We start from the raw sequence: 25402 nt of genomic DNA, 5'->3' as shown, positions 1-25402 counted from the left end.
TCCTATTACTTGACACACACGGCAGAACCGAAAACATCTCACCTAATTTATGCATAAAAAAATAGGCTTTTTGTCCATTGATTGGGAATGAGACGTAGAGAGGTCTCTCATGGATGACTCCACCTGCTCTTGATAAGTGGTTTCTAACAATTTTGACACTAGTGTATTAAAGTAGGGACACCATTTAATCCTAAATGTGATTTTATTGCTAGTAAATACATGAAGAATCTTTTTTACACTCCAACTATGTTATGCTTACTAAATAATTACAGTTCTCTACAAAATTGTAGAAAGTACTTTATCCAATTGTTGGACTTTTCATGTATTGCTAGAAGATTTCATCACAAAGTTGCATTCTTTCATTCTCATTAATTAGCAGTAACTGACTCAGCTCTAGCTCCCCTTGTGCATTGCTTGCCTCGCCCTGTGTACAAAGTAATTGGTGAATGTGTAATTCCCATCTGTCATATCTTACTGGATCATGTTTGCACTTTGCCCTAGATATTCTTTAAGTTGAATATTTCTCAGCTATTCCTGAATCCTGAGGCTACTATCTATTTCTAAGTTGTACCGCGGAGATACAGAGACAGAAGAAACTGAGGGAAACTTCTGCATTCCGCATTGAATTTCGATTCAGATTACCTTTTACTGCACAATTAGTTTACCCTGATGTTCTAACTTTGGTGTGGGTATGACTTGAATACTTCATATTGTTAGAAAGCTTATGGTTGCACCAAAAGTTAACTAAGAACAACGACAAGCCCCCCCACCTACAAAATCATTTCCTACTTTATACAAAAAACTTTCATGTTTTTTTTCCTTCTAAAGTACCCACATAGGAACCACATTTTATGCTCTATGTCTTCTTTTCCTTCTTCTGAAGTCCAGCTAAACACCATATCCCAACATATAGCTAGCATTGTTCAGTGTTCCCCAAACAGATACAATACTGTCCACCACAATCGTGCTGCAGCCTGGCAATGCATATATGCTATCTTCCTTTTCTTCAAATCTTCAACTGTAAGGATGGTCCCTTTGCTGTGAACTAGGTGAAAAGAACATGCATTTCTCGGAGCTTGGGAACCCGTACTGATAGATGATAGAAATATCTGGTCTCTCTTCTTAATAACCTGTGATAGGAGGACGTCACCAAAATTCTCCACGGAGCCCCTTTCATCCCTTAATCTTGATAAGATAATGTAATGTGTTTCTATTTGGACCATGTTAACATGAGTGTTGCTGGTGTTTCGACTAACATGATGAGATCAACTGGTTCATTATAGTCTAAATTTTTTGAAATGTCATTACTCTCCTGATCAGTTTGTCTTCTTTCCGTTTTGCAATGACCCTTGGTAGATAGTTTAGATCTGCATTGGTTTAACCCCACCTGGTTCTAAGTGGAGATACTTCATTTTCTATTAATATCATCTGCTCTCCATTTTAAGATACTGAATCTTTACCTCTTGCAACATCTGCGTTTCTTGCTTACTGAGATGGTGTGCTGCTTTCAAACTCTTTATCCGTCTGTTTTCAATTGAAAGGTTGAGGCAGGAATCTTATGTGAGCCTTGTGGTGGCACTGGATGGCTGCTCTGTGATTTTTGTAAAGGTCAGAAGACCAATGTAAAATCTGAGACTAACAAAATTTATCGTCGGTGTCCATCATGTAGAGCTGTAAGTGTTTTCTTTTTACTGTATTCTTCTAGGAATTGTTATCATCTCACATTCCATTATTTTTCCATGGAAATAAGTTTTTTCTTCATCTTACCGCGCAGACGGGATACTTATTGTGCTCAAAATGCAAAGTTTTCAAATGTGTTACCTTCCCAAATGATGAAGATGGTGAAGTTCTCAGTTTTTGACCTTGTAATATTCATCTTCACTAATTATCATACATTTAATTTTACTCACTTGCAAGTTCATCACCATGTGTGAATATGTAATTTTTCCTCGTATTTTTGTAATCATTACCAGCAAATTAAACAGTTCAGAACTGCAATTCTTTGAGATTTCAGGCAGTCTTACAGATCATTGCATAATTAGTTTTGATAAAGGTTCCAACTTGTACGAGTTTGACAAGTTGGGATGAAAAAGGAATTTAAATTGGCTAATACTCCCCTATCAGTATTATATATCATTCTGTATCTAAAAAGTAAGAACATGTGGCGGGATGGTTGAGATCCTTCCACCTTTAATCAAAGATCTCGAATTCAAGCCTTGAGAATGAAAAAAAAAATCTTGTTAGACCTGACAATGTGCGAATCCTCTTGTTCCTCTCATACATTCTCGTGAGACCTTGAGAATCATGTTAAACGAAGCTCTAGATTTTTACTTTTTTTTTTTTTTTGCAAACATGTTATAACAAGAAGGCAAAATGCTATATAGAGAAAGAAAAAAAGAAACAGGATAATACAATTTAAATTAAATTATGTTATAACAAGAAGGCAAAATGCTAGATTTTTTTTGCCTTGCTTTTTAAATTATAACGATTTTGTGCATCACGATGTTTTAACATAACAAAATAATGCAAGATAAACAGCATTTTTGCTGTGACTTAAACATCACCATATAAGAAGCTTGAATAATGAATACAACTTAAAATAATGGGCGAAAATGTCATCAAGTTTTTTCAACTTCTTTTTTTGTTAGCTACTCAAGAAATTGATCCCTTTATACACATGTATACTACAATGGTGTGAGTGTGTTGTGTTGTGTTGTGTTGTGATGTGTCTTAACACACTCACTACATTGAAGTTCTTGAACAGAAACCTCAACTGCTGTCACCAAAATATAAAATTTTCAACAAAGATCCAAGGAACTAGCTAGGTAAATCATTAGCAGCAAGAATATACACTAAACATCAGCACAAAATTTCTTATTTTGTTTCTGGTTCTTTAGGTTTGTGAACTTCTTCCAAACACTCTTTAGCTCTATGTACCTTTGATTGAAGGTAAAAACTCCCGTTTTTAGCATTTCGCTCAAACAAGTTGTCATACTTCTGCAAGAAAAATGATAAGCGACGTATTAATGTCATATTAAAGACAAAAGCAGTGTCACAAGATAACGGCAAACATTTAAACGAACCTGCACAATTTCTTCCCATGATGAATCCTCTGTGACACCAAGAATCTGTCTTGCCTCTGCTTCCGTCATGGTTTTGCTAGATCTTTTAATATTCTGCACTGCTTCTTGAGCAACACCATTCTTCGAGGCATCTGCCATCAGGATGCAGTTAAGTACAGAGTGAGCAAGATGTGCATGGAAGCAAGAAAAAACAAACCAAACACCCCAACAGCCCCGAAATGCTTATGATGCAGAACAGAATGACTCAGATTAATTGAGTACAAAGTTATTCTCAAAAAAGAAGGAACATGAATTCAGAAGATACTTACTGGACAATGCCTGACGATATGCTTGAACAAAAGCCCTTGCCAATATAGAAGAGCCCATTGCAATTAAATTAGCAAGAATTTTTGCAGCCTGCCTCAAGAACAACATGATTGCATAGTTGCCGAAATAAGATACCATTTCAAGTAAGTACAGGGCTCATGAACTTGAAGAAATAAAACAATATCAACAAACATTGACCTAATGTGAGCTATGGCCTGAAATATCCGCTTTTTCTATGATAAGAACCATGTTGGTAAAAGAGTTTCAAACTTAATGATTTTACTTTGTTTACGGGGGGATTACTCTGCCTGGGTGAGCTCGGGTAAAAGAGGAGGGATGCAATAGCCAAGCCCATTAATATGAATCCTCAACAATACTTTGTCTAGGGGACAGAGGGGAGGTCACATGATTAGTCGTTAAACTTGTTGAGATTAGATTAGCTAACTTAATCTTGTTATCATTAGTTGGTTAGTTAGGATTAGTTAGTCATTTCTGTTAGTAACTGAAGATTCTAGAAGCTGAATGCCAGCTGTAAAGTAGTTGTTGATTAGTTACTTCCCATTGTATAAATACACATACTTGTACAGAAGTAAGATGATGAATTTTTCCCCAAATTACTCAATTCTTCTTTTCTCATCCTTATGGATTGGGAGCATAGTTCACTGTGTTGTTCTATGCATTAATCTCAACATGGTATCAGAGTCAGGCTCAAATTGATCGATAACTTCGTGATTCATCCACTCACACGCAGTACATTGCGGATACGTTGTTTTTCTTCTGTGTGTGTTTTTCATTTTTTTTCTTCTTGTTGAATTGCTGATCTATGATGGCGAATGATAATGGTGAGGAATCGAGTGATACTGGTAGAAATCCTAATGGTATTGGGATTGAAAATGCCAACTCTTCCTTGTACATGCATCCCTCTGATAATCCAGGTGCAGCATTGGTACCAATTCCTTTCGATGGAACAGGATTTAGGTCATGGAAGAGAGGTGTTTACAGAGCCCTCTCAGTGAAGAATAAACTCGGTTTTGTTAATGGAGAGTGCAAGAGGCCAGATCTGGAGACGCCTCAATATCGTCAATGGGAAAGGTGTGATAACATTGTTACCTCTTGGATTTTGAACTCGCTTGTTAAGGAAATTGCAGATAGTGTGGAGTATGTGAATGATTCGTTCGAATTATGGAGAGAATTGGAAGATTGATATGATCAAACAAATGGAGCAAAACTCTACCAGATTCAAAGGGAGATAAATGATTTGTCTCAAGGAACATCAGATATCACAACGTACTATACTAGGATGAAGAGATTGTGGGAGGAATTAAGCACTCTACATGTTAAAACTCAGTGTAAATGCAACTGCAGTTGTGGAGCAAAGGAGAGTGTTTTCAGAGCAGAACAAGAGAGAAGATTAATTCAATTCCTTATGGGACTGAACGAGACTTATACTGCAGTTCGAGGAAACATCCTTATGATGAACCCGCTACCATCGCTTGCACAAACTTTTTCACTGTTAGTGCAGGATGAAAAACAGCGAGAAATCAAGCCTAACACTCAGCTGTTCATGGAGTCTACTGCTCTTAATGCAGGTAATTCTGGAAAAATGATGATGGAATCAGGCTCATTCAATGCTAGTAGTTCAGGAGGAGCCAGTACCTCTAGACAGCCTCGTCAAAATGCAGCAGGTAACAACAATTTTAGAACCAACTACTCTCAGACAACTACTTATAATGGAAATAGGGGTCGTCTAGTATGTGACTACTGCAGGAAGACAGGCCATACTAGGGACAGATGCTATAAACTTCACGGATACCCACAAGCCAATCCTCAACAATCAAACAACAATCAGAATTCTCAAAATGGATATCGCAGTAACAATCAGAATTTCAGGAATACCAAAGGCAAAGGTCCTATGAATGATGTGCATGGTTTCTCATCCAATGTGATGACGAATGGATGTGAGGAACATGCTGGTACACATGATACACAGAGTCCCAAGCTGACAAGAGAACAATATGAGCAGTTTGTGAATCTACTGCAACATTTCCAATCAGAGAGTCGCGGGGATAATGCTTCAAACATGGATCATGTAAATGGCAATGTGAACTTTGCAGGTATGATAGTTTGCACTTCTTCTATTGATTTTGGAAAATTATCTTGCAAATGTTTCAAAAACAAAGTTGATTCTTGGATTCTAGACTCAGGCGCCTCAAACCACATGACTTTTGATATAAAATCCTTAACCGACATTACATACCTTCCCTATCCTTTACTGATCACTTTACCAAATGGCTATAAGGTGAAAGTCACTCAAATTGGGACTGTGATAATTGCATCAAACATTGTATTGCATAGAGTACTGTATGTGCCCTCTTTTAAGTACAATCTTATATCCATTCAGTGTCTTTCCATGACTTTGCCTAAAAGTGTTATATCCTTTAGGGTCTGTTTGGAAAGCCACCTGGTAATTGGAATTGGTGTAATTACTAGGGTAGTAATTACCAGCCTAGTAATTACACTGTCTAGTAATTACATTGGCATGTTTGGTTGCCACAGTGTAATTACACTGTAATTACTCATGTCCTGTTTGGATGCCACAGAGTAATTACACAGTTAAATTTTAAAATAAATTAGATTTTAAGTAAATAATATTACTACTTAAATTAATTAATGAATACAAATTTGACTTTAGACACCAAATCCAGTTCCAATTTATTATAAAAAATTAAAGAAAAAAAATTAATTCTCATATTTATTTTAATCTCAAGAACTAATAGGAAAAAATACAAAGATCAAACTCATACATAATCTACCTAGACATCAAAATTTGAAAGTAAAATGAATCAGAAAGAAGTCTAACTTTGAAAGAAGATGCACAAGGTTTGTTCTTGTGCCGTTGAAAGAAATGGAAATGTCCAGACAAAAAGAAAGAAGTGACCTTTTGGTGTTTCAAATAAAAATATATTAAAAAAGATAGTATTAAAAAATTCATGTAATTACATGGTGTAATTACACTCAATTCCTTACCCTCCCAAAGGAATTGAAGAGTGTAATTACACCCCTTCAATTACACCCAATTCCCCTCTTACCATGTAATTACTTGGTCTACCAAACAGGACAAAGAGAGTAATTACACCAATTACACCAATTCCCAATTCCATTGTGTCCTTTCAAACAGACCCTTACTGAAACTTCATGCATTCTACAGGCCCCTTCAATGAGGAGGCCTCTGGAAATTGGTAAAGTCAGAAATGGATTATATTTTCTCTGTCCCAAATGTGTGAAGAACAACAATCATTCTGATATGAAGTGTGCTGTTCCTGCTCATGCTGCTTCAAGTGTTCTTACTTACAGTTCAAATTCTTGTACTGCTACTCAATGTAATCATCTTTCCAATATAGATAGCATATCTAGGAAGAATAAGTGTTTACACAAATCCACTATGCAGAATTCTATTCCAAAAGACATGAATCAATCTTATGTTTCAGCTTCTTGTATGTCTCTTACTTGTGATATGAATGTGTTGTGGCATAATAGACTTGGACACGTACCTTTTGTAAAAATGAGGGAAATAAGATCCATACCTAATAACTTCCCCACTAAACAACCTTTTTTATGTAATATTTGTCCAATGGCAAGACAAATAAGGTTGCCATTTCACCAGAGTACCAATACTTCCACCAAAATATTCCAACTGCTGCATGTTGATCTTTGGGGTCCTTATCATACAGTGACTCATGACAATCATAAATATTTCCTTACCCTAGTTGATGACTACAGCAGATGTACTTGGACTCAACTTCTGACCTGTAAGAGTAATACCCTAGGAGTAATCAAGACTTTTATATCCATGATTGAAAATCAGTTTGACACCAAAGTAAAGTCCATAAGAACTGATAATGGACTTGAGTTCATTAACACAGAAACATCATCCTTTCTTAAATCCAAAGGGATCATTCATGAGAGAACATGTCCCTACACACCACAACAAAATGGTGTGGTTGAAAGAAAACATAAATATCTACTAGAAACTACCAGAGCACTTCTTTTCCAATCCAAACTACCACTGAAATACTGGGGAGAGTGTGTTCTGTGTGCCACATATATCATCAATAGACTCCCTACTTCCCACATCAAAGGTAAATCTCCTTATGAGTTGTTGTACAATTCCAAACCATCCTACTCCCATATGAGATCATTTGGATGTTTGTGCTACCCTACTATCCCAAAGTGCCAAAGAGATAAACTCCAAGCTAGGACCACACCCCATATCTTCATAGGGTACCCATTTGGATCAAAAGGATACAAGGTTCTCAGTCTGACCACAAGAAAAATACACATTTCTAGAGATGTAGTTTTTAAAGAAAATATATTTCCTTTTGTTGTTGTCTCTGATGTATCTTCTTTTCCTTCTGTTTTAAACTCAGTGCCTTTTATTGATTCTATTAATACTGAAATTGGTTCACATACTGTACCACATGTTGATAATAATGTACTTGATGCAAGAAACATACCAGGTGACACCTTATTACCCCAATCAGTTGACTTACCATCTGTTCCTCTTTCATCTTTCCCTCAACAATCTTCTATTGTTCCTCATAATAGGGAGTTAACTGTAGTTCCTACCAGACCTCATAGATCACATAGATTACCTGCTTACCTTCATGACTACATTTTGCCCAACACCATAACTAAACCAGCCCATCAATTACCTAATGAAAATATTTCCCTAAATGCTGCTTTCTCAAAACATCATCATATACCACCTGAGATTCTGGAAACTGAGAGTCAAGCTCTTGTTAGAAGCATTAGCAATGATGATGAACCTTCTTCATATGAAGAAGCTGCTATGAATCCTGTTTGGCAGTTAGCCATGACACAGGAATTTGAGGCACTTCATTCAAATCATACTTGGGACTTGGTGAATTTGCCAAGTGGTAAAAGGGCAATAGGTTGCAAGTGGGTGTATAAGGTGAAACACAAGGCTGATGGGACCATTGAAAGGTTCAAAGCAAGACTTGTAGTGAAGGGGTACACTCAACAAGCTGGAATTGATTACATTGAGACTTTTTCACCAGTGATTAAGATGACTACTGTGAGAGCTTTGTTGGCTACAGCAGTAAAGAAGGGCTGGAACATTTATCAACTTGATGTAAATAATGCCTTCCTTCATGGAGAGCTACATGAGGAAGTGTATATGGAAATTCCCCCAGGCTTGGCAGTGGACAGGTCAGGATTGGTCTGCAAATTGAACAAGTCATTGTATGGGTTGAAGCAAGCTAGTCGACAGTGGTATGCTAAGCTAGCTGAGGTCCTATATTCTAGAGGCTACACTCACTCACTGAATGATTATTCACTTTTCCACAGGAAAACTGCAGATTCCACTGTTTTTGTAGCTGTTTATGTAGATGATGTTCTTTTGACTGGTACAGATGTAATTGAAATAAAAGAACTTAAGACCTTTTTGCATGACAAGTTCAAAATTAAAGATTTAGAAAGGCTGCACTACTTTCTTGGGATGGAGGTACTTTACAAAGATGATGGTCTCATTATTTCCCAAAGGAAGTTTGTCCTTGATCTATTAAATAACTACAACATTTCCAGCATGAGCAGCTGTAATTCTCCACTAGATCCTACAATAAAGCTCCAAGCTAAGGAAGGGCCTCCACTTTCAGATCCTGCATTTTACAGAAAGCTTGTTGGAAAGTTGAATTTCCTAACTAACACTAGGATGGATGTATCCTATAGTGTACAGCATCTTAGTCAATTCATGCAAGACCCCAGGGAGCCTCACTTGAAGGCAGCATTTCACCTCTTGAGATATCTCAAGACAGATCCTACCTTAGGAATCTTCATGTCACACGATCAATCTTATAATGTCAGAGCTTATTGTGATTCTGATTGGGCTGCTTGCCCTGATTCTAGGAAGTCAGTAAGTGGTTACATTGTATTACTAGGTAACAGTCCTCTGAGTTGGAAATCAAAGAAGCAAGAAACCATATCATTATCTTCAGCTGAGGCAGAGTACAGGGCCTTAAGAAAGGTTGCAAGTGAATTGGTTTGGCTCAACAGATTATTAGAGGAACTCACAGTACCATCACCAACTCCTTTTGATGTCTATTGTGATAGTCAATCAGCCCTCCACATTGCTAGAAATCCTGTATTTCACGAGAGAACAAAGCATATTGAAGTTGACTGTCACTTTGTGAGAAATCTTCTACAAGCAGGCCTTATTTCATTGCATCATATAGCCTCTGACAATCAACTGGCAGACATCTTGACAAAGACACTGACTGGGATTAAACATTCTGCAGCAATCCACAAGTTGTCAGTGTTCTCCACACCTCCAACTTGAGGGGGGGTGTTGAGATTAGATTAGCTAACTTAATCTTGTTATCATTAGTTGGTTAGTTAGGATTAGTTAGTCATTTCTGTTAGTAACTGAAGATTCTAGAAGCTGAATGCCAGCTGTAAAGTAGTTGTTGATTAGTTACTTCCCATTGTATAAATATACATACTTGTACAGAAGTAAGATGATGAATTTTTCCCCAAATTACTCAATTCTTCTTTTCTCATCCTTATGGATTGGGAGCATAGTTCACTGTGTTGTTCTATGCGTTAATCTCAACAAAACTCTTTTTACTTAGCCATCAAATATGGTTGCCAGTGCAACCTAGCTAAGTAACGGAACCATAATTGACAATGGCAGAAGGAACAAAAGCATATTGGAGACAAATACTTTGAAAATTTTATAGAGCTTAAAGGTAAAAATTAGATCTCTAACTAAATAATTCATTTTTCATTGACCTCAATCACATTGGCCACATTAGAACTAAAAAGAGATTACCCTTAAAAGATTGACTGGTACGATGCAAAACCAAGGACTAAATTAGACATAACTGTAAATTATTGCCTACTTAATTATTTTATCAAAGAAATGCCACAAAATGCAGCATCTTACGGCACTGAGTGGAAGTCATTCAACATGCAAGTATTAGGTGATTTCACACTTATTCAGAATGTTCATGTTCAGCAGACGGGACAAGTAACACACATAAAGGATAAAATGAGAGAAGGTCATTTGAGAAAGTTTAATCATGTCCTATGTTGACCTCTGATGCACTAATCTATAAATGTGAAACTATAATCAGTGAAGGTGTTGAGAGAAAGAGGTAAACCTAAAGTCAAACGGAAAGAAGTTGTTTTGAAAGACCTACAATCTCTTTTTTTTCTCATTTTGCTCCCTTGATAACTCGAATCCTAACCTCATAGTTGAAGATGGAAGGTCTTTACCACAAATGTTATCCCTTCCTTATTGCCCCATTTGCTAATTTCTCAGGCTATTAATGTAATATTCTCTTTACCCTTTTTTTAATAATTTAAATGATTTGATTAATGTTGGGAGATTCTATACAAGTAGAGTATACCAAAAGAGTAGAGAAACCCACACATCAAGCATTGCGCTCTTACCACTACCAAAAGCTTGAGTTGAATATCATCCAGATAAGGAATCATGTCTACAAACTTATCACAGAATAAAGAGAGTCATTTCATTAAGCACAAAGGTGGTGCCTAACATTTTGAGTCCCAAAACATACATCAATGTTTCCCTCCTCCCTCCATATTGAAACAGTGTATCAATTTGATATAGGTTAAAGAATTAAAATCGAAGATCCAAACATTATCAAATATAATTTTAAAGACTTCTATAAACCAGCAAAACAATGAAAAAAACCCCCAACAAACCAGCCAAACAATGATACTCAAATTCAAGGAAGAATGGATTGGCAAGCATATCCTGGAAAAATTGCACCAATAATAAAAAAGATAACAGTACAACATACCATTGCTGAAATTCTGAGGTAGCCCTAACCACGAAAGTGGAAATGTGTAACCTAAGAAACGACCAAACAGCAGAGCAGATCAATCAGATTCAACAATCAAAATCTACTTGAATACATATATGACTAGTCCCCAGTAAGATCAATAACTATTAACAGTGAAAACAGGAGAAGCTAGAATCCGAGCAACAAATGTTAAACATGTTTCCCTTTCTTTTTGAATAAGGCCAGTCAAGGGTTAAACATGCACGCAGTTAAGCATCAACGAGTTTGGAGAAAGCAACAACATAAATATCCGGATTGAAAAAATATCTTACTGACAACATTTCAGACTAAAAGTATCACAACAAAGAAATAATTCCTTCATGAGTCTTCCATGTTATGCATTTTATTCCACTCATTTACCCCCTCTCCCTAGTCCCTTCTAGTCCAAATTCTTCTACATCTCTGATAAAACTAATCACTGTTACATATCGAATATCAGTGACTTCTTCTTTAAATTATATCCAAGTCAAAATCACTTTCCTCATCAAAAAATGTTACTCCCATCGTTACAATTTGTTTGCCTTGCTTTCCTTTTCGCCCGTTTAAAAAATAATATTTCTTTCCTTTTTTGACAATTCTTTAATATCAACTTTCCACATGTCATGTTTAAGAGCACAAGATTAAAAGAAATTTTGGTACATTCGACATCTCTTTAGTTTAAGACCACAAGATTCAAAAGACTTGTTTATGTTCTTAAAATCCATGCCAGGTCAAAATCATACAAACAGATTGAAACGGAGGGAGTCTTTTGTTTAGACTTTTGATGTACTGAAAAGCAAAATCACTTTCTTGGTGAAGCATTGTCACATTTATTAGATTTTACACCAAACAAAAACAGAAAAGACAAAGCAAAGCTCAAATGTGCAAAATAGATCATCTGTGTTACATAATACTACCAAGAAAAACCTTTCTACTCCCTGCATATATTTTCTGATGCAGAATAGCTTATCTTTTTCTAGGTATATGACTTTGAGCAAGTGTTCCTCCGTATTAAGTAATTCGATGGGAATGATGGATATCTAGGGGCAGTCCCTTTATTACACTGAAGAAGCAGCAACATTGCCATGAATGGAGATATAAATTTTGATGTAATAATGCAAAAGTAAATTAGTCACTCCACCTAGTACGGAGCGAGATTGGCAGTTGTCTGTGCTTCTTTGGCTAACATGTCAAGCCAACATCCATCTCTATCATTCCTTCTCATTGCTAATAGGATAGGTAAGTCGAATTTCAGAATTCATCTTCTCGAGGCTTTGTAACTTCTGTGCCAGTATGTCCCAAATAATGTTGGTAATAACATTGTAACTGGTTTCTGCAGAAACATGCCTCTTAACCAATTATTATCCAGCCTTGGTTCATTTTAGCTTGTAAATGTAACACCACTACTCAAAACACACTCATTATAGCTAACCATAACCAGGGGCTCAATAAAATAGGTGACCTCCGCCTCAACTTTCTTTATATAGTTAGCTACTTAAAATACAAAGTAGTTAATTCTTATAATCGATTTGATTTTCTTCAAGAGAAAGAAAAGAATTACTTACAACAAAATAGAGTGCGGAACACCATCTGGCTTCAAAATTTTACAAATATGCATGTTTTAAGTTGCTTTTAGACCTCAAATATTTACAGGGTCAAAAGCCACAGCTTTAGTAGAACCACCCTTGTAACCAAGAGTTTGGGATATTGTGTTCTAAGATAAAGCACAAGATTGCAAAGTTTGGTTTTTTACCGCGATCTTGGGATAAGTTATTACACCATGTATATGGAATAAAATAATCCTACATTTCATATTGGGATTATTATACCTTATACCCTACACCAAACGAGTCCTGAAATAGCTTAGTGGCCTCCTAATAGAATAAAGTCTCACCATTATCACACTTTGTAGTCAACTAAAATACTTGAATCAATCATTATAGTTGTACTCAACCAATTATGAAACAAATTGAAAGAGATTAACGGGTAACTGTACAATTTATTTGATATACCCAAATTGTGATTAATATCAGCTAAAGCGCATGAGTCCTATTCAAACAATAATCAAAGCATATAAAGTTACCAATTTAAAAAAAAAACATAATCAAAGCATATCGATGACCTCCCCAAAATGATCTTTTTTTTTTTTTTTTTTGTAAAGTTGAAAACTTTAAAGAGAAATGAAAATTGGAAAGCGTACCTTTTGAGAGGGAAGGCGAAATATGAGTGAAATCAGATAGTAATAATTCTCTGGGAAAGAAATATGGCTGATTTTATATGTTCATTCAAATGATTTTTATTTATTTTTTTGGTGGGAGAGGTTTCTTGATTCTCCTAGAAATTACACACAAAGGGCTAATGGGACCAAGGTTCTATTTTATTTTTATTTTTAAAAAAAAAATATTGAATTTTTTATTTTTTTATTTGAAGTTTCACATCCTAACTTATCAATTTATGTACTTTTCTACTTCTGAATTGTTATCGTCTAAAGTCAAAGGTGCTTCCAATGATACTTTTTAAGATATAGATATAAATTTTTATAGTAACAACAACTTGATGAATAAATATAATTAGTTACATTATCACAAAAATATCATTATTATGTTTTAAAAAGAGAAAAGTATCAAAAATATCTTAAACTTGACACAAATTAGTTGTTTAATTTCATAGGATTTAATATTCTCTCCTCTATTCATGACTATTTTTGGTCGATGTGGATCTCCAACAATGTTAAGAATTTCATGGTCGGATGATAACGGAACAAGAAATTTAATCAGTAAGAAAAACGCGAACAAAACCTTAATTAGAAAATAAAGAAAAGAAGATCCTTACCAATTTAATCAGCGTTTTCAAGCTTAAAACCCTTTGGTTTCCATGGAAATCAAAGGATTATGTTGTTACATTGGAGAAAAAATTTTGGTCAGGAAGAGAGGTGAGACGATGAACTACAACCAAACCCCTCTAATTTTTATTTCTTTATGTTAATTTTTTAAAATTAAATTAAAGAAATAACAAAATTCCTCTCTCTCTCTATATATATATATCACATCAGTATTTTTCTGAAAAAACTTTATGAGGCCTCTGTAATGAGCTGGGTAACCACCATGTATATTCACACCATTTTTAACTCCTATTTTCGCATTTACAAATCCTTTTAAAAAGAATTATGCAAATTTCTTAATTTTTCGTGTCTATATTAACCCATAGATGGTGCCTCGAAGCACCCAAATTTCTTTTCTGAAAAAACTTTATGAGGACCTTCGTAATGAGTTGGGTAACCACCATATATACTCACACCATTTTTTCACGCTCATTTCCTTATTTACAAGCCTTTTTTTAGGAGTTATCCAAATTCCTCAATTTTTTGTGTGTTATCGCCCATGGATCTGGCGGCGTGGAGCACCCAAAAGAATTTTCTCAAAAAACTTTATGGGTACCTCCGTAAAGAGTTGGGGAACCACCACGTATACTCACACCATTTTTTTCACGTCCGTTTACGTATATACATGCCATTTTTTAGAAGTTACCCAAATTCCTTGATTTTTCTTGTGTTATATCCCATAGATCTGGCGCCCTGGAGCACTCAAAAAGTTTTTTTCAAAAACTTTATGAGGACCTTCATAATAAGTTGGGGAACCACCACATATACTCAGACTATTTTTTCATGCTCAGTTTCGCATTTATAGGCCTTTTTCAGGAATTATCCAAATTCTTCAATTTTATGTTTGTTATATCCCATGGATTTAGAGCCTCGGAGCACCCAACATTCTTTTCTCAAAAAACTTTATTAGGACCTCTGTAATGAGTTGGGGAATCACCACATATATTCACACCATTTTTTTCCATGCCCATTTACGCATTTACAAGCCCTTTTTTTAGGAATAACCCAAATTCCTTGATTTTTCGTGTGTTGGGTTTGGTGCCCCATAGCACCCAAAACTTATTTGTCAAAAGACTTTATAAGGACCCTCATAATGAGTTTGAGAACCACCACGTATACTCACACCATTTTTTTCACGATCGTTTTCGCATTTAAAGTCCCTTTTTAGGAGTTACCCAAATTCTTTGATTTTTCGCGTGTTATAACCCATTGATCTGGCACCCTAGAGCACACAAAAAGTTTTTTAAAATTCTTTTTTATGAAAACCTCCTTAATGAGTTGGGGAACCACCACGTATACTCAAACTATTTTTTTTCATGCCCATTTCCGCCTTTATAGGCCCTTTTTCAGAAATTACCCAAATTCTTCAATTGTATGTGTGTTATAGTCCATGGATCTGGAGCCCCGGAGCACCCAACCTTTTTTTTTATCAAAAAAACTTTTTGAGGACCTCAGCAATGAGTTGGGGAACCACCATATATACTCACACCATTTTCTTCACGCTCATTTCCGCATTTGCAGGCCCTTATTTAGAAATTACCCAAATTCCTCAATTTTTCGTGTGTTTATAGCCCATTGATCTGGCGTCCCGAAGCACCGAATTTTTTTCTCAAAATATTTTATGAGGACCTCCGTAATGAGTTAGGGGACCATTTGTATACTCACACCATTTTATCATGCCCATTTCCGCTTTTACATGCCCTTTTTTAGGAATTACCCAAATTCCTCGATTTTTCATGTGTTATAGCTCATGGATTTGGTGCCCTGAAACACCCAAATTTTTTTCTCAAAAAACTTTATGAGGACCTCCATAATGAGTTGGGGAACCACCATGTATATTCAAACCATTTTTTTCATGCCCATTTCCGCATATACATTCCCATTTTTAAGAATCACCAAATTTGTCACTTTTTCGTGTGTATAAGCCTATGGATCTGGCAGCCCGGAGCACCCAATTTTTTTTCTCAAAAAACTTTATGAGGACCTCCCTAATGAGTTGGGGAACCATTACGAATACTCACACAATTTGTTTCACGCCTATTTCCGCATTTACAGTCCCATTATTAAGAATTACCCAAATTTCTCAATTTTTCATTTGTTATAGCTCATGGATCTGGGACTCGGAGCACCCAATTTTTTTTCTCAAAATACTTTATGAGGACCTGCGTAATGAGTTGAGGAACCACCACATATACTCACACCATTTTTTTCACATCCATTTTCGCATTTACAGACCTTTTTTTAGGAATTACCCAAATTATTTGATTTTTCGTTTGTTAAGCTGACGGATCTAGCTCCCTAGAGCAATCAAAATTTTTTCTCTAAAAACTTTATGAAGACCTCAGTTATGAGTTCGGGAACCACCACATATACTCACACCTTTTTTTTCACATCCATTTCGACATTTACAAACCCTTTTAAGGAATTACACAAATTCATCGGTTTTTCCTGTGTTAAATCCCATGGATCTGGTGACCTGGAGCATCCAAAAAAAAATTCTCAAAAAACTTTTTGAGGACCTCCGTAATGAGTTAGGTAACCCCACGTATACTCACACCATTTTTTTCACACACATTTCCGAATTAACATGCCCCTTTTTAGAAATTAGCCAAATTTCTCTATTTTTTGTGTGTTTATAGCACATGAATCTGACGCCCCGTAGCACCCAAAAAAAATTCTCAAAAAAACATTATGAAGACCTCCGTAATGAGTTGGGAACCACCACGTATATCCGCATTTACAAGCCCTTTTTTAGGAGTTACTTAAATTCCTCAATTTTTCGTGTGTTATAGCCCATGGATTTGGCGGCCTGAAACACCCAAAACAAAATTCTCAAAAAACTTTATGAAGACCTCTGTAAAGAGTTGGGGAACCACCACGTATACTCACACCATATTTTTCACGGCTGTTTTTGCATATACAGGCCCTTTTTAGAAGTTACCAAAATTCCTTGATTTTTCTTGTGTTATAGCCAATGGATTTAGCGCCCTGGAGCACTTAAAAAGTTTTGTTTCAAAAACTTTATGAGGACCTCCATAATGAGTTGGAGAACCACCACGTATACTCAGACTGCATTTTTCATGTCATTTTCGCATTTATAGCCCTTTTTCAGGAATTACCCACATTCTTCAACTTTACGTTCGTTATACCCCATGGATCTAAAGCCTCGGAGCACCTAAAAAAAAATTCTCAAATTTTTTTATGAGGATCTTTGTAATGAGTTAGGGAACCACCACATATATTCACACCATATTTTTTCACGCCTATTTACGCATTTACAGACCCTTTTTTTATGAATAACCCAAATTCCTTGATTTTTATTGTGTTGAATCTGGTGCCCCGTAGCACCCAAAACTTATTTGTCAAAAAACTTTATGAGGACCATCGTAATGAGTTTGGGAACCACCACGTATACTCATATCATTTTTTTACGACCGTTTCCACATATAAAGTCACATTTTAGGAGTTACCCAGAATTCCTTGATTTTTCGGGTGTTATAGCCAATTGATCTGGCGCCCTGGAGCACACAAAAAAATTTAAAAAAATATTATGAAGGCTTTCGTAATGAATTGGGGAACCACCACGTATACTCATACTATTTTTTTCATGCTCATTTCTGCCTTTATAGCCCCTTTTTTTTTTTTTCAGAAATTACCCAAATTCTTCAATTTTCTTGTGTTATAGCACATAGATATGGTGCCCCGGAACACCCAAAAAAATTTTCTAAAAAAAACTTTATGAAGACATCCGCAATGAGTTGGGAACCACCATGTATACTCACACCATTTTTTTCACGCTCATTTCCGCATTTACAGGCCTTTTGTAGGAATTACCGAAATTCTTTGATTTTTCATGTGTTCTCCATGGATTTGGCGCTTCGGAGCACCCAAATTTTTTTCTCAAAAAACTTTATTTGGATCTCCGTAGTGAGTTGGGGAACCACCACGTATACTTACGCCATTTTTTTCACGCCCATTTCCGCATTTACATGCCCTATTTTAGGAATTACCCAAATTTCTTGATTTTTCATGTGTTATAGCTCATGGATCTGGCGCATTCGAGCAACCAAATATTTTTTTCTCAAAAAACTTCATGAGGACTTCCGTAATGAGTTGGGGAACCACCACTTATACTCACACCATTTTTTCATGCTCATTTCCGCATTTACAGGCCCTTTTTTGGAATTACCCAAATTCCTCAATTTTTCGTGTGTTATAGCCAATGGATAACGCGCCCTGGAGTACCTACAATTTTTTTGTCAAAAAACTTTTTGAGGACTTCCATAATGAGTTGGGGAACCACCACGTACACTCACACCATTTTTTCACGCCCATGTTCGCATTTACGAGATGTTTTTTTAGGAATTACCAATATTCCTCGATTTTTCGTGTGTTATAACTTATAGATCTGACGCCCCGGAGCATCCCAATTTTTTTCTCAAAAAACATTATGAAGACCTCCATAATGAGTTAGGGAACCATCACATATACTCACACCATTTGTTTCAGGCCACATCCGCATTTACAGGCCTTGTTTATGAGTTACCCAAATTTCTCAATTTTTTATGTGTTAGAGCCCATAGATCTAGTGGCTCGGAGCACCCAATTTTTTTTATCAAAAAATTTTATGACGACCTCCGTAATGAGTTGGAGAACTACCACGTATACTCACACCATTTTTTCATGCCCATTAATGCATTTAGAGGCCTTCTTTTGAAGTATTACCTAAATTTCTTGATTTTTCGTGTGTTATAGCTTATGGATCTAGCGCCCCGGAGCACCCAATTTTTTTTTTCTCAAAAAACTTTATGAGGACCTCTGTAATCAGTTGGGGAACACCAGTTATACTCACGCCATTTTTTTCAAGTCTATTTTCGCATTTACAAGCCTTTTTTAGAATTACCCAAATTCCTCAATTTTTTCATGTGTTATAACACATGGATCTAGCCCTCGGAGCACCCAACATGTTTTTCTCAAAAACTTTACGTGGACCTCCGTAATGAGTTGGGTAACCACCACTTATCCTCACACCATTTTTCCATGCCCATTTTCGCATTTGCAGGCCCTTTTTAAGAGTTACCAAATTCCTCAATTTTTCGTGTGTTATAAGCACATTAATCTGGAGCCCCGGAGCACCTTTCGTAGTGAGTTGGGGAACTACCACGTATACTCACATAGTTTTTTTCACGCCTATTTTCGCATTTACAAGTATTTTTTAGGAATTACCCAAATTCCTCAATTTTTTGTGTGTTATAGCCCATGGATCTGGCTCCCCGGTGCACCAGAATTTTTTTTCTCAAAAACAATTATGAGGACCTCCGTAGTGAGTTTGGAAACCACCACGTAGACTTACACTTTTTTTCAATCCCATTTCTGCATTTACATGCTTTTTTTAGGAATTACCAGGATTCCTTAATTTTCGTGTGTTATAGCTCATGGATCTGGCGCCTAGGAACATCCCTTTTTTTTTAAAAAAAAATCATTATGAGGACCTCCGTAATGAGTGGAAAACACGTGTACTCACACCATTTTTTCACGCTCATTTCCGCATTTACAGGTCAATTTTTAGAAAGTATCCAAATTCCTTGATTTTTCGTGTTTTATAGTCCATTGATATGGCCCCCTGGAACACTAATTTTTTTTTTCAAAGAACTTTATGAAGACCTCATTATGGGCAACCACCACGTATACTCACACCATTTTTTCACGCCATTTTTGTATATACATGCCATTTTTTAACAATTATCTAAATTCCTCAATTTTTCGTGTGTTGGAGCACATGGATCTGGCACCTCGGAGCACCCAATTTTTCTTTCTAAAAAACATTTATGCGGACCTCCGTAATGAGTTGGGGAACCACCACGTATAGTCACACTATTTTTTTCACGCTCATTTCCACATTTACAGGCCCTTTTTTAGGAATTACCCAAATTCCTTGATTTTTCGTGTGTTGTAACCCATGGATCTGACGCCTCATAACACCCAAATTTGTTTTTTTTAAAATTTTTTTTTATGAGGACCTCGATATTAGTTTGGCAACCACCACATATACTCACACCATTTTTTTCACACCCATTTCCGTATTAACAGGCCCGTTTTTAGGAATTACCAAGATTCCTCGATTTTTTGTGTGTTAAGCCCATTGATCTGGCGCCCCGGAGCAGCCAAATTTTTCTTCTAAAAAATCTTTATAAGGTCCTTCGTAATAAGTTGGGGAACAAACAAGTATACTTACACCATTTTTTATGCCAATTTTCGCATTTACATGCCTTTTTTTAAGAATTACCCAAATTCTTCGATTTTTCTTGTGTTGTAGCCCATAGATCTGGCGCTCCGAAGCACCCAAATTTTTTTTTCAAAATTTTTTATGAGGACGTCTGTAATAAGTTGGGGAACCACCACTTATACTCACATCTTTTTTTCAAGCCCATTTCCGCATTTACATGCCCTTTTTTAGGAATTACCAAGTTTTCTTCATTCTTCGTGTGTTATAGCCCATGGTTGTGGCGCTCTGGAGCACCGAAAAGGTTTTTCATAAAATACTTTATGAGGACCTCCGTAGAGTGTTGGGAAACCACCACGTATACTCACACCATTTTGTCACGCTCATTTCCGCATTTACAAGCCTTATTTTAGGAATTACCCAAGTTACTCTATTTTTCGTGTGTTATAGCCAATGGATCTGGCGACCCGAAAAACCTAAAAACAAATTCAAAAAACTTTATGAGAACCTCGTTATTAGTTGGGCAACCACCACGTATACTCACAACATTTTTTTCACGCCAAATTTCGTATTACAGACTCATTTTTAGGAATTATCAAGATTTCTCGATTTTTCCTATGTTGTATCCCATGGATCTGGCGCTCCAGAGCACGCAATTTTTTTTTCTCAAAAACCTTTATGACTTACGTAACGAGTTGGGGAACAAACATGTATACTCACACCATTCTTTTCACGCCAATTTTCACATTTACATTCCTTTTTTAGGAACCATGCATCTAGCACCCCAAGCATCCAAATTTTTTTTTCTCAAAAAATATTATGAGGACCTCATTAATGAGTTAGAGAATTACCACATATATTTAGACAATTTTTCACGTTCATTTACGCATTTACAGGCCCCTTTTTAAAAATTACCCAAATTCCTCAATTTTTCATGTTTTATAGCCCATGGATTTGGCGCCCTTGAGCATCCAAAATGTTTTTCTCAAAAAACTTTATGAGGACCTCCGTAATGAGTTAGGGAACCACCACATATACGCACACCAATTTTTCACTCTTATTTTTGCATCTACAGGTACTTTTTTAGAATTATCCGAATTTCTTGATTTTTCGTGTGTTATATAACCCATTGATCTGGCGCCTAGGAGCACCCAAAAGATTTATGAGTATCTCCGTAATGAGTTGGGGAACCACCACATATACTCACACCATTTTTTCACGCCAATTTCCACATTTAAAGGCCCTTTTTAAGGAATTTCCAAAAATCTCGATTTTCGTGTCTTATAGCCCATGGAACTGGCACCCTGAAGCACCCAAAAAATTTTCTCAAAAAAACTTTATGAGGACCTCCATAATTATTTGGGGAACCTCCACGTATTCTAACACTTTTTTTCACGCTCATTTTCGCGTTTCTAGGCCCTATTTTAGGAATTACCCAAATTCCTCTCCCAGAGCTCTAAATTTTTTTTTCTCAAAAAAATATATGATGACATTTGTAGTGAGTTGGGGAATCACCACGTATACTCGCACCATTTTTTCGCGTCTATTTCCACATTAACAGACCTTTTTTTAGAAATACCCAAATTCCTCAATTTTTCGTGTGTCCATGGATCAGGCGCCCTGGAGCACCCAAAATTTTTTTCTCTATAAACTTTATGAGGACCTCCGTGATTAGTTGGAGAACCACCACGTATACTCACACCATTTTTTTACGACTATTTCCGCATATACAGACCCTTTTTTAGTAATTACCCAAATTTGTCGATTTTTCGTGTGTAATAGCCATGGATCTGGCGTCCTAGAGCACTCAAACTTTTTTTTCTTAAAAAATCTGTATAAGGACCTTTGTAATGAGTTGAGAAACCACCACGTATACTCGCACCATTTTTTCACGTCCAGTTCCGCATTTATAGCCTCTTTTAGGAACTACCCAAATTCCTCTATTTTTCGTCTGTTATATATATAGCTCATAGATCTGGCACCTCGGAGCACCAAAATTTTTTTTGTTAAAAAACTTTATGAGAAATTCCGTAATGAGTTAGGGAATCACCACGTGTACTCACACCATTTTTCACATCCATTTCCGCATTTACAGGCATTTTATTAGGATTTTCCTAAATTCTCGATTTTTTGTCTGTTATAGCCCATGGATCGGCGCCCTGAAGCACTAATACTTTTTTTTCAAAAAACTTTATTAGGACATCCGTAATGAGTTGTAACTACCAAGTATACTCACACCATTTTTTTCACGCTCATTTCCGCATTACAGGCCCTCATTTAGGAATTACCCAAATTTCTCGATTTTTGGTGTGTTATAGCCCATGATCTGGCGCCCCGGAGCACCCAAATATTTTTTTCTCAAAAGTCTTTAATAGGACCTCCGTAATGAGTTAGGGAATAACCATGTATACTCACACCATTTTTTTCCCTCCCTTTTCTGCATTAACATGCCCTTTTTTAGGAATTACCCAAATTTCTCATTTTTTTCGTGTAGTATAGCCCATATATCTTGCGCCCAGGAGCATTCTAAACTTTTTTCTCAAACTGCTTTATATGGACCTCCGTAATAAGTTGAGGAACCACCACGTATACTCACACCATTTTTTTCACGCCCATTTTTGCATCTAATGGCCCCTTTTTAGGAATTTTCTAAATTCCTCGATTTTTCGGGCGTTATAGCCCATGGATCTGGCTCCTTGAGCGCCCAAATTATTTTTCTCAAAAACTTTATAAGGACCTTCGTAATGAGTAGGGAAATCACCACGTATACTCACAACATTTTTTTACATTCATTTCCGCATTTACAGGCCCTTTTTTAGGAATCACTAACATTCTTTGATTTTTCATGTGTATCCCATATATCTGGCGCCCCTGGGCTCGCAAATATTTTTTCTCAAAAAACTTTATTAAGACCTCCGTAATAATTTGGGGAACCACTACGTTACTCACACCATTTTTTTCACGAAATTTCCGCATTAATAGTCTCTTTTTAAGGAATTACCCTAATTCCTTGACTTTTCGTGTGTTATAGCAATGATCTGACGCTCTGGAGCACTCAAATTTTTTTTCTCAAAAAACTTTATGAGGACCTTCGTAATGAGTTAGGGAACCACTACGTATACTCGCACCATTTTTTTTCACGTTCATTCCGCATTTATAAGCCCCTTTTTTAGGAATTACCCAAATTTCTCTATTTTTCGTGTGTTATATATCCCATGGATATGGCTTCCCTAAGGGCCCAACATTTTTTTCTCAAAAAACTGTATGATGTTCTTCGTTATGAATTGGGGAACCAAAAGTTATACTCACATTATTGTTTCATGCTTATTTCTGCATTTACATGACTTTTTTTAGGAATTACCCAAATTCCTCAAATTTTCATGTGTTATAGCCCATGGATCTAGCGTTCAGAACACCTAAGTTTTGTCAAACAACTTTATGAGGACTTTCATAATGAGTTGGGGAACCACCAAGTATACTCACACCATTTTTTTCACGTCATTTCCACATTTACAGGCCCTTTTTAGGAATTACCCATTTCCTCATTTTTTTGTGTGTTATAGCCTATGGATATGACGCATCGGAGCACCCAAAATCTTTTTCTCAAAAAACTTTATGAGGACCTCCGTAATGAGTTGGGGAACCACCACGTATACTCACATAATTTTTTTCATGTACATTTCCGCATTTACGGGCCCTTTTTTAGGAATTACTAACATCCTTCGATTTTTCATGAGTTGCCCATGGATCTGGCGCCTTAAGGCTCCCAAATGTGTTTTCTCAAAAAACTAATTTACGAGGACCTTCATAATGAGTTTAGGAACCACCACATATACTCACACCATTTTATCATGCCCATTTCCACATTGACAGTGCCCTTTTTAGGAACTAACCAAATTACTTGATTTTTTGTTCGTTACAGCCCAAGGATTTGGCGTCTAGAGCACCTAAATTTTTTTCTCAAAAAACTTTATGAGGACCTCCGTAATGAGTTGGGAAACCACCTCGTATACTCACACTATTTTTTTCACGCTCATTTTCGCATTCACATGCCTTTTTTAAAGAATTACTCAAATTTCTCAATTTTTCGTGTGTAATAACCCGTTGATTGGGTCCCCTGGAGCACCCAAAACTTCTTTCTCAAAAAACTTTATTAGGAGCTCCGTAATGATTTGGAGAACCACCACGTTATTCACACCATTTTTTTCAAGACCATTTTCGCATTGACATGCCCTTTTTTAGTAACTACTTTAATTCCTCGATTTCTCGTGTGTTATAGCCATGGATCTGGCGCCCTGGAGCACTCAACTTTTTTTTCTCAAAAAACTTTATGAGGACCTCCATGATGAGTTGGGGAACCACAACGTATACTCGCACCATTTTTTCACGTCCATTTCCGCAATTATAGGCCTTTTTTCTAGGAAGTACCCAAATTTCTTTATTTTTCGTGTGCTATATAGCCCATGGATCTGGCGCCTCCTAGCTCTCAAAAAAAATTTCTCAAAAAACTTTACGAGGACCTTCGTAATGAATTGAGAAACCAACACATATACTCACATATAAAATAACCTTAAATGATTGGATTTGGTATAAAAATACCTTTGTTAACCTATTGACCACAAAATGCCCTTGGGGTAAACCTTTGTGGCTCTTTATCACCCTTATTCACAAACTGCCCATTAATTGAATTAATTGATCTTCTCATTCAACATGCGGCATGATCTGATTCGTTAGAAAAATTAATTAACTAAAATTAATTTAACCCAACGTGGATCCATCCAACCTGACCCAACAAAAAACTCAATTATTCTAAATGTGAAAATCCATTAACCTAAAATATTTCGGGCATAACTCCAGCACTAACAATAGTTTTGATAGAGAAGATATATTTTATTGATCAACAAGATTTTCAATTTTCTTCCTCAGCCTAAAACCATGATGATTCAAACCCGACGCCATTACATTTCCAAATACTCTTTAATCGTTCGGTTTTCGATGAACTGATAGTCAATAGCCGCTTACACCCTTCAATCAATTGATTTTT

The 25402-nt window shown here is 36.3% G+C and overlaps 2 protein-coding genes across 5 annotated transcripts in view; one reads left to right on the top strand and one right to left on the bottom strand.

Moving 5' to 3' along the window:
• Window positions 1-13613, bottom strand: part of LOC125878509 (mitochondrial import inner membrane translocase subunit PAM16 like 2-like) — an 80887-nt gene extending 67274 nt beyond the window's left edge. Inside the window, exons 1-5 of one of the 4 annotated variants that reach the window (XM_049559786.1) lie at window positions 13455-13613; window positions 11234-11284; window positions 3392-3479; window positions 3084-3214; window positions 2582-2997 (exon numbers count right to left, since the gene is read on the bottom strand). In XM_049559786.1, the coding sequence (XP_049415743.1) occupies window positions 2875-2997; window positions 3084-3214; window positions 3392-3479; window positions 11234-11236 (345 nt within the window). In that variant the 5' untranslated portion in view covers window positions 11237-11284; window positions 13455-13613 and the 3' untranslated portion in view covers window positions 2582-2874. Of the gene's footprint in view, window positions 1-2581; window positions 2998-3083; window positions 3215-3391; window positions 3733-11233; window positions 11285-12395; window positions 12979-13454 lie in introns of those variants that run through there. The other 3 variants (XM_049559787.1, XR_007447758.1, XM_049559784.1) reach the window with 3 other exon arrangements.
• On the top strand, window positions 4154-6837 carry LOC125878503 (uncharacterized). The gene is made up of 2 exons (XM_049559777.1): window positions 4154-5503; window positions 6598-6837. The coding sequence occupies exons 1-2, from the start codon at window positions 4690-4692 to the stop codon at window positions 6630-6632; spliced, it is 849 nt and encodes a 282-aa protein (XP_049415734.1). The 5' UTR covers window positions 4154-4689; the 3' UTR covers window positions 6633-6837.
• Window positions 13614-25402: the final 11789 nt, after the last annotated feature.

The sequence above is a fragment of the Solanum stenotomum genome, chromosome 10 (assembly GCF_019186545.1).
Source record: "Solanum stenotomum isolate F172 chromosome 10, ASM1918654v1, whole genome shotgun sequence".
Lineage (NCBI taxonomy): Eukaryota > Viridiplantae > Streptophyta > Magnoliopsida > Solanales > Solanaceae > Solanum > Solanum stenotomum.
Note: the sequence above shows the minus strand (reverse complement) of the source record. Positions and strands in the feature narration are given on the sequence as shown.

Coding starts and splice junctions, on each gene's coding strand:
- LOC125878503 (XM_049559777.1), top strand. CDS start 4,690: ATGAAGAGATTGTGGGAGGAATTAAGCACTCTACATGTTAAAACTCAG. Junction 5,504..6,597: donor TGGCAATGTGAACTTTGCAG/GTATGATAGTTT, acceptor TGCATTCTACAG/GCCCCTTCAATGAGGAGGCC.